General features: G+C 36.2%; 2 protein-coding genes across 4 annotated transcripts; both read right to left on the bottom strand.

Annotated features, from left to right (window-relative positions):
* Positions 1 to 135: 135 nt before the first annotated feature.
* Positions 136 to 3,022, bottom strand: LOC109580416 (uncharacterized). 2 transcript variants are annotated; one of them, XM_019993504.1, is made up of 8 exons: positions 2,949 to 3,022; positions 2,652 to 2,900; positions 2,534 to 2,599; positions 1,795 to 2,486; positions 1,653 to 1,752; positions 1,391 to 1,607; positions 1,136 to 1,344; positions 136 to 1,089 (listed from the first exon to the last, which is right to left on the bottom strand). In XM_019993504.1, the coding sequence occupies exons 1-8, from the start codon at positions 2,995 to 2,997 to the stop codon at positions 389 to 391; spliced, it is 2,283 nt and encodes a 760-aa protein (XP_019849063.1). In that variant the 5' UTR covers positions 2,998 to 3,022; the 3' UTR covers positions 136 to 388. The 2 variants fall into 2 exon arrangements, with proteins under 2 accessions (XP_019849063.1, XP_019849061.1); XM_019993502.1 differs by having other exon boundaries at positions 2,652 to 3,019.
* Positions 3,023 to 4,590: 1,568 nt separating this feature from the next.
* On the bottom strand, positions 4,591 to 7,699 carry LOC109580417 (uncharacterized). Of its 2 annotated transcripts, none has more exons than XM_019993505.1 (7): positions 7,109 to 7,699; positions 6,995 to 7,060; positions 6,249 to 6,946; positions 6,110 to 6,206; positions 5,852 to 6,068; positions 5,593 to 5,801; positions 4,591 to 5,543 (listed from the first exon to the last, which is right to left on the bottom strand). In XM_019993505.1, exons 1-7 carry the CDS (start codon positions 7,431 to 7,433, stop codon positions 4,843 to 4,845), a joined length of 2,313 nt encoding a protein of 770 aa, XP_019849064.1. In that variant the 5' UTR covers positions 7,434 to 7,699; the 3' UTR covers positions 4,591 to 4,842. The 2 variants fall into 2 exon arrangements, with proteins under 2 accessions (XP_019849064.1, XP_019849065.1); XM_019993506.1 differs by having other exon boundaries at positions 5,852 to 6,050.
* Between the last annotated feature and the right edge of the window lie 6 nt (positions 7,700 to 7,705).

Raw genomic sequence — 7,705 nt, 5'->3', positions numbered from 1 at the left:
CTTTTTGACTTTCAAAAGGAGAGGAGTCTGGCTACGTGAGACTACTGAGTAGGTCTCTCTTCTCCCCAGATCATTAGCTATTGCTGGCCATGCCCAGTTCCCTCACAAGTGCTATTTTTTTGAGCAAGTAAAAAATAATGCAAAATAAAATTCTCTTCAAAAATCTAAATGCATGTCAATTGCTGCTGGTCTGATGTGGTCTCATGCTACAAAGCATAGATCGTACAGTACGATGACACACACTCATTGTGATCAAATTAGTACACTCATATAAAAAGTCACATGTTAAAGCTAAAAAACACTACATGATGTATAATTCTTATAATAATAATAATTGTTAGCACTTAGCACATTTTGTACAAGCCTTTAGTACACATGTTACTGTAATCTAAAGTGGTTTCAGTAATTTACCAAATCGAAGATTCACCTTTCTTTCAATATCTTCAGGAGGATCTTTACCCCATCCTGACTCTAATATTTTACCATATTTGGAAAGGTCAATGCTTCCAGTAGCTACTTGAGCTTTGAAATCAACAAGTTTCTCTTCATCAACTAACACAAAATGCCAGGCTGCATATCCTTTGTCTTTGCCACGAACTATATAAACAAGATGATACTTGTTACTAAGGTAATCATTCCAAGTACAATCAGTATCAGCTTCACAGGATTCATTAGCTGGTTTACTACAACAAATGTCTCTAAAGTCATTAAACATCGTCTTCTGTCCTGATGTTAGTGTTTTTTTACCACTAAGTATCACTCCCTTATGTGCTTCACTATACACATTAGCTTCATTAATATAACATAATGCAGTAGCTTCTTCATTAGGTTCACAAGAGGTAAATATGTTAAACAACAGCCCTTGCTCTCTTGTGTGGTGTCCACATGATGGAACATTCATCTCATCTAACCTTTTACCACATTCATTGATCCAGTTACCAGAATAACTGCAATCTGATGTTATTGATAATGGCTTCCCTTTAAAATGGTTTATGTATAATTCAAAGATATCATTGAATGATATTACTCCATCTTTAAAGCACCAGTTACCAGTGTCCTTCTCTCCATGACCAGTGTAACGGAGAGTAACTACAAATAAAGTACATGTATAATCGAGTTTCTGACTTGAACTTACCTCCGTCCTGTTTGCAGTTAATGAAAAGTCGTTTTATTGCCTCCATGTAATATTCTTTAGTTCGCTCTTCTCCTGGTAAATCATAATGGACTGATTTAATGTGATACTGATCAGGATTTCTGCTATACAAGCCTGCAATCTTCTCAATCTCTTCTTTCCTCCATTCATCTGATAACTCTGTTGTAAGTATTTTTGGTGATATAATGTGTCTGTTGATAATTATAAACAACTTTATAATAGTTTATATTCACTAACTGTTGTTCCAGCCAATTATTATGATCACCAAAGGATCCAATAATCATTACTTCTCTTGGTGTGATAGGATAATGACGCCATGTTTTGTCAACAATTGGAGTAGCTGAATCAGTTCCCATTCCTTGATCAGTATCATCTCCTCCATCATCTGCTACAGCTTGTACTGTTGGACGACTTAACTGAGACACTGTACCAGTAACTGCTCCAACTGGTGAGCCTGTACATTAATTATATAGTCAATATGTGTAGACTTCATACTTACTACTTGGTAGTTGATTAACATTGTCTGAACTATTTTCCTTAATAGGACTGGAGGAAGAGGGCTTGTCTTCAATGTCTTGTTCCATAACATCATGTGATAACTAATTATAACAATAAATACAATAATAATAAATGTTCCATACCTCTTCTGTGTCTTCAATGTCACTGACAATTATAGTGCCTCCAATTGTTAGCCAGGTTACTCCAATATCCTTAAGATAAGCTATTTTCCTCTTTGCCAGAGCTATTAGTGTTCCTGTCACTCGTTCAGGAGCACTCATTGTAATTATGATTGAACCTGGCTTAACTTCAAGAATATGAAGCAAATCTCCAAGGTCAACAAAAACATCTTTAATAATTTCACGAAACTCATCAACTGTTGGCGCTGGTGGTCGTGACCATCTCTGTAGCTTTAGAATGATGGCCTTTGTATGAGATAAATTTTGATGAAGCAATTCATTTTCTCTCTGCAGTTCACTGGCAAGTGTGGAACTACTCAATAGTTTACGATAATTCTCTTCCTCTGATTCGTATTCTTGTATCACTTTAAATCCAACAGAAAGATTAAAATACTCAGCAATTTCTCTTAGGATTTCATAATTGAAGAGAGTGCAAAGTTTACTTCGAATTATAACAAACACTTCATTAATATCACTTGCTTCCCTTAGCTCATCTTTATACTCAGGATGACGTAAGATGACATATTGTTTCAGATCTTTAATTTTGATGTTTGCCTTTTCAACTACTGTCTGAAAACGAAGCACTAATCTAGCTAACTTCCCAAGCATTCGACCATAATCTTTTTGTATGCTTTGACCATCAGGAATGACTATCTCTACATAATTTCTCGATAAAGTTTTGTTTACAGATTGTCTGATTTACCTTTCTGTTGGTCATCACTGATTTTTGCTTGCTTTACAGGTGATGAGCATTCAGATTCACAAGATTCTAATATATAATAATACTATCACTTTAGTTTTAATGATAATAGGCTACATACCAACGATACCATAGTCTTTTTTCATTTCTTTGACAACAGGAGTCAGTGGTCCTGGATGCTTCTCTAGTACTTCGAGGAGCTTGTGAAAACTGCTAGGAGTAATGGTTACTACTTGAAGTAAACTATTTATAATCTCGTAGTTTTGTGCATCAGATGTAGTAAGAGGAACATTCACTTTTTGAAGAGTTGGAAGAGATATCAGTCCAGCTGAATAAAGATCCATCGACAAGAATCTGTGATCACTAATTGCTATTTGGAGTTTGCTGACATTTTTTCTCAATACTTCTAGCTCCTTACTAGATGAAAGAAAAGCATTCTCCTCTCGTTCATCACTGGTAGCAGCCATTTAGATATTCTGCTGAGCTAAGCATGGGCGTATCCCTAACTCCCTATTTCATCAATATCACGTGATCAGGCAACAATTATCGAAATTAAAGGCGGGAGGTCGAGGCGCGGGAACACACAGCTGATTTTTGCTTGATAGATTCTCATGCTATCATGGACAAAGACAGCGAGGTGTTTACACGGCCAGCATCTAAGGAAATCACAGAGAAAGAACTTTTTATCATGTCTAGGTTTATCGTTTTAGAGCCAAGTGTCTTATTCAGTCAGTTACACATACCTACTGCTGTTTGGAGCTGCATCAGACAAGATAACATAGGCGATAGAAGAGCAATGATCAGGGAAATCCTTCTCACATGGCTAAAAAGCTACCCTGGCCCCAGTCCCACCTTTGGTGATTTACACAGATTAATGTCGACTGGTTTTGAATTATCTGAAGACAGTGACACCGTGACATTGAAACGATCACCAGAGAAAAAGAGACTGTGTAAGACAGAGAGGGAAGAAGTTGGACATATACAAAGAAAAGTGTCAGATTTAACAATTACAGAGATTCTTCCGCACAAGAAAAAAAGAGGAAGTCCCGAAAAAGACCAAATTCATCCAGTCTCTGGAGATGAGAATGAAGTACACATCATTGTAAAGAGGGGAACAGAGGACCACCATCATCATTCTGAAGAGAACTCCCCTACAAAACGAGCTAAAAAAGTAAAAGAAGGAAATCAAACAAAAATCGAGATTTATCTTTCTCCAAGGCCTCGTAAACCTTTAGCAGAGAAAAATGAAACTGCTAGCTATATGCACTTTCAGTGATTAATTGATTCACATATACCTAATTATAATGCATATATACATGCAACCACCATACAATGTAATGCATACGGTTTGGTTTTTTTAATTTGTTCCTCTTACTTTTACCTTAAAACAAACAACACAATAGTAATGATGATTATGATAATAATATTTATTGTAAATTTGTAATGTTAATAATAGTCTAATTTGATACCTTTAGTTATGTCATATACTTTTTCAAAATATTTAGTACTAATGAATCCATTCTCATCTCCTGAGTATATTGTTTGCTGAGCAATAGAGCAATAACCCACCTGAAACAAAACAATTTTCATTTATCAAGGACATAATGTGAATGCCATACCATGCAATGCTTTTTTCATGTCAATGTATATCAGAATTTGACAAAGACCTCATTCCTATCAATTGAATCTTCACCTATGTCTCTTCACTTAGCTATGGCACAACCACGAGAAGGAAAGGGTGTCTGCTGTATCTCAAATGTGGCCAGTTTGAGTGTGAATATCCTCTTCTCTGGTGGCCTCTTGCGTCTGAACTTAATTAAACATTACCGTCCCAGCCTCTAGGGCTTTCATGATGTCTTGTATGCGTTGGATCTTAGGGTCGATGATGGCTCTACCTCACCAGACACTCTTTAGGCTACCACGTCTTACCGAGATGGCAGTGAATGAAGGAGAGTAACTGAGTAAAGAGAGTGAGTAGGTCTCTCTTCTCCCCAGATCATTAGCTATTGCTGGCCATGCCTACTTCCCTCACATGTGCTATTTTTTGAGCAAGTAAAAAATAATGCAAAATAAAATTCTCTTCAAAAATCTAAATGCATGTCAATTGCTGCTGGTCTGATGTGGTCTTATGCTACAAGCATAGATCATACAGTATGATGACACACACTCATTGTGATCAAATTAGTACGCTCATATAAAAAGTCACATGTTAAAGCTAAAAAACACTACATGATGTATAATTCTTATAATATTAATAATTGCTAGCACTTAGCAGATATTGTACAAGCCTTTAGTACACATGTTACTGTAATCTAAAGTGGCTTCAGTAATTTACCAAATCGAAGGTTCACCTTTCTTTCAATATCTTCAGGAGGATCTTTACCCCATCCTGACTCTAATATTTTACCATATTTGGAAAGGTCAATGCTTCCAGTAGCTACTTGAGCTTTGAAATCAACAAATTTCTCTTCATCAACTAACACATAATGCCAGGCTGCATATCCTTTGTCTTTGCCACAAACTTTATAAACAAGATGATACTTGTTACTAAGGTAATCATTCCAAGTACAATCAGTATCAGCTTCACAGGATTCATTGGCTGGTTTACTACAACGAATGTCTCTAAAGTCATTAAGCATTGTCTTCTGTCCTGATGTTAGTGTTTTACCATACCAAAGTACCACTGTCTTATCTGCTTCACTATACGCATTAGCTTCATTAACATAACACAATGCAGTAGCTTCTTCATTAGGTTCACAAGAGGTACTTATCTTAAACAACAGCCCTTGCTGTCTTGTGTGGTGTCCACATGATGGAACATTCATCTCATCTAACCTTTTGCCACATTCATTGATCCAGTTACCAGAATAACTGCAATCTGATGTTATTGATAATGACTTTCCTTTAAAATAGTTTATGTATAATTCAAAGATGTCATTGAATGATATTACTCCATCTTTAAAGCACCAGTTACCAGTGTCCTTCTCTCCATGACCAGTGTAATCAATATTAGCTATTATAACAAAACATTATAAGGTATAATGAATCTCGCTTGTACTGACCTCCTGGCTGTGTACAATTAATAAAAAACTTCTTGATTGCTTCTATGTAATATTCTTTAGTACGCTCTTCTCCTGGTATATTATAATGGACTGATTTAATGTGATACTTTTCAGGATTTTTGCTATACAAATCTGCAATCTTCTCGGTTTCTTCTTTCCTCCATTCATCTGATAACTCTTTTGTAAGTATTTTTGGTGATACAATAGACCTGTTAACGATAAACAAAATTATAAACAATTAATATTATTAATTGCTAACTGTTGTTCCAGCCAATTATTATGATCACCAAAGGATCCAATAATCATTACTTCTCTTGGTGTGAAGGGATAATTACGCCATGTTGGGGTGTATATTGGAGTAGCTGAATCAGTTCCCATTCCTTGATCAGTATCATCTCCTCCATCATCTGCTACAGCTTGTACTGTTGGACGACTTAACTGAGACACTGTTCCAGTAACTGCTCCAATTGGTGAACCTGTACATTAATTATATAGTCAATATGTGTAGACTTCATACTTGGTAGTTGATTAACATTGTCTGAGCTATTTTCCTTAATAGGACTGGGGGAAGAGGGCTTGTCTTCAATTTCTTGTTCCATAACATCATGTGATAACTAATTATAACAGTAAATACAATAATAATAAATGTTCCATACCTCTTCTGTGTCTTCAATGTCATTGATTATTAAAGTGTTTCCAATTGTTAGCCAGGTCACTCCAATATCCTTAAGATATGCTATTTTCCTCTTTGCCAGAGCTATTAGTGTTCCTGTCACTCGCTCAGGAGCACACATTGTAATGATGATTGAACCAGCTTCAACTTTAAGGAGGTGAAGCAAGTCCCCAAGGTCAGCAAAAATATCTTTTATAACTTCATGAAACTCGTCAACTGTCAGTGCTGGCGGCCGTGACCATCTTTGTAACCTAAGAATGATGGCCTTTGTATGAGATAAATTCTGATGAAGTAATTCATTTTCTTTCTGCAGCTCATCAGCAAGAGCAGAGCTACTCAATATCCTACGATAATTCTCTTCCTCTGCTTCGTATCTTTGTATTACTTCAAATCCATCAGGAAGATTAAATTTCTCGGCAATTCGTAGGAGGACAGTATAATTGAAGAGAGAGCAGAATTTGCTACGAATTACAGCAAAGACTGCATTAATATCTCTTGCTTTCCTTAGTTCATCTCTATACTGCTCATCAGGATGATAAAGGATGACATATTGCTTCAGGTCTTCAATGTTGACGGTTGACTTTTCAACTACTTTCTGAAAATCAAACACCAATTCCGCTAACTTCCCACGCATTCGATCATAGCCTCTTTGTATAGTTCGACCATCAATGGTGATTATCTCTAATGAATTTGTGATAAAAAGTTTGATTCATGCAAAGAAATATTTACTTTTCTGTTGGTCGTTGCTGATTTCTGGTTGCTTTAAAGGTGATGTACATTCAAACTCACAGGAATCTAATTTTTAAAAATCATTTATAAATTGCTATGAAACTTTAAACACACCATATTCTTCTTTCATTTCTTTGGCAACAGCAGTCAGCAGTGGGGGATGATCCTCTAATACTTGAAGGAGCTTATGAAAGTTGTCAGGATCAACGACCACAGCTCGAATTAAATTATTTATAATCTCGTAGCTTTGTGCATCCGGTGTAGTTACAGGAACATTCACTTTTTGAAGAGTTGTTAGAGATATCAGTTCAGCTGAATAAAGATCCATGGACAAGAGTCTGTGATCACTGATTGTTCTTTGGAGTTTGCTGGCATTTCGTCTCAAAACTTTTAGCTCCTTAGTAGAAGAAACAAAAGCATTTTCCTCACCACTGGCCATAATGACAAAACCTCAATGCGTGGGTGGTTCTCCCTAGTTTTAGCACGTGTCACGTGATTGTGTGCGAACAACCAGCTGGACTTTGACTATAGACCAGTTGGTGCTAAGTATATTCATAGAATTTTGATTATATTCATTGTGATACCGTAAATAAAGTAAAATTTTCCTACCGCCATTTTGGAGTCTTAGTTACTAAGAGTAGAATGGGAGAAAGTAATATATTTGCTTCTATATCTTCTAGTGGCACGTATTAAAGTCCATGAGCCAACTCT

This window comes from Amphimedon queenslandica, unplaced genomic scaffold, assembly GCF_000090795.2.
Source record: "Amphimedon queenslandica unplaced genomic scaffold, v1.1 AMPQUscaffold_13492, whole genome shotgun sequence".
NCBI classification, from domain to species: Eukaryota; Metazoa; Porifera; class Demospongiae; order Haplosclerida; family Niphatidae; genus Amphimedon; species Amphimedon queenslandica.
Note: the sequence above shows the minus strand (reverse complement) of the source record. Positions and strands in the feature narration are given on the sequence as shown.

Excerpts from the sequence above, each read along its gene's own strand:
- LOC109580417 (XM_019993505.1), bottom strand. The coding sequence starts at position 7,433 with ATGGCCAGTGGTGAGGAAAATGCTTTTGTTTCTTCTACTAAGGAGCTA. Across the intron at positions 7,061-7,108 it reads AGAAATGAAAGAAGAATATG|ATTCCTGTGAGTTTGAATGT; the intron begins GTGTGTTTAAAG and ends TTTAAAAATTAG. Across the intron at positions 5,802-5,851 it reads AATAATTGGCTGGAACAACA|GTCTATTGTATCACCAAAAA; the intron begins GTTAGCAATTAA and ends TATCGTTAACAG.
- LOC109580416 (XM_019993502.1), bottom strand. The coding sequence starts at position 2,997 with ATGGCTGCTACCAGTGATGAACGAGAGGAGAATGCTTTTCTTTCATCT. Across the intron at positions 1,753-1,794 it reads ACATTGAAGACACAGAAGAG|TTATCACATGATGTTATGGA; the intron begins GTATGGAACATT and ends TGTTATAATTAG. Across the intron at positions 1,090-1,135 it reads TAACTGCAAACAGGACGGAG|TTACTCTCCGTTACACTGGT; the intron begins GTAAGTTCAAGT and ends CTTTATTTGTAG.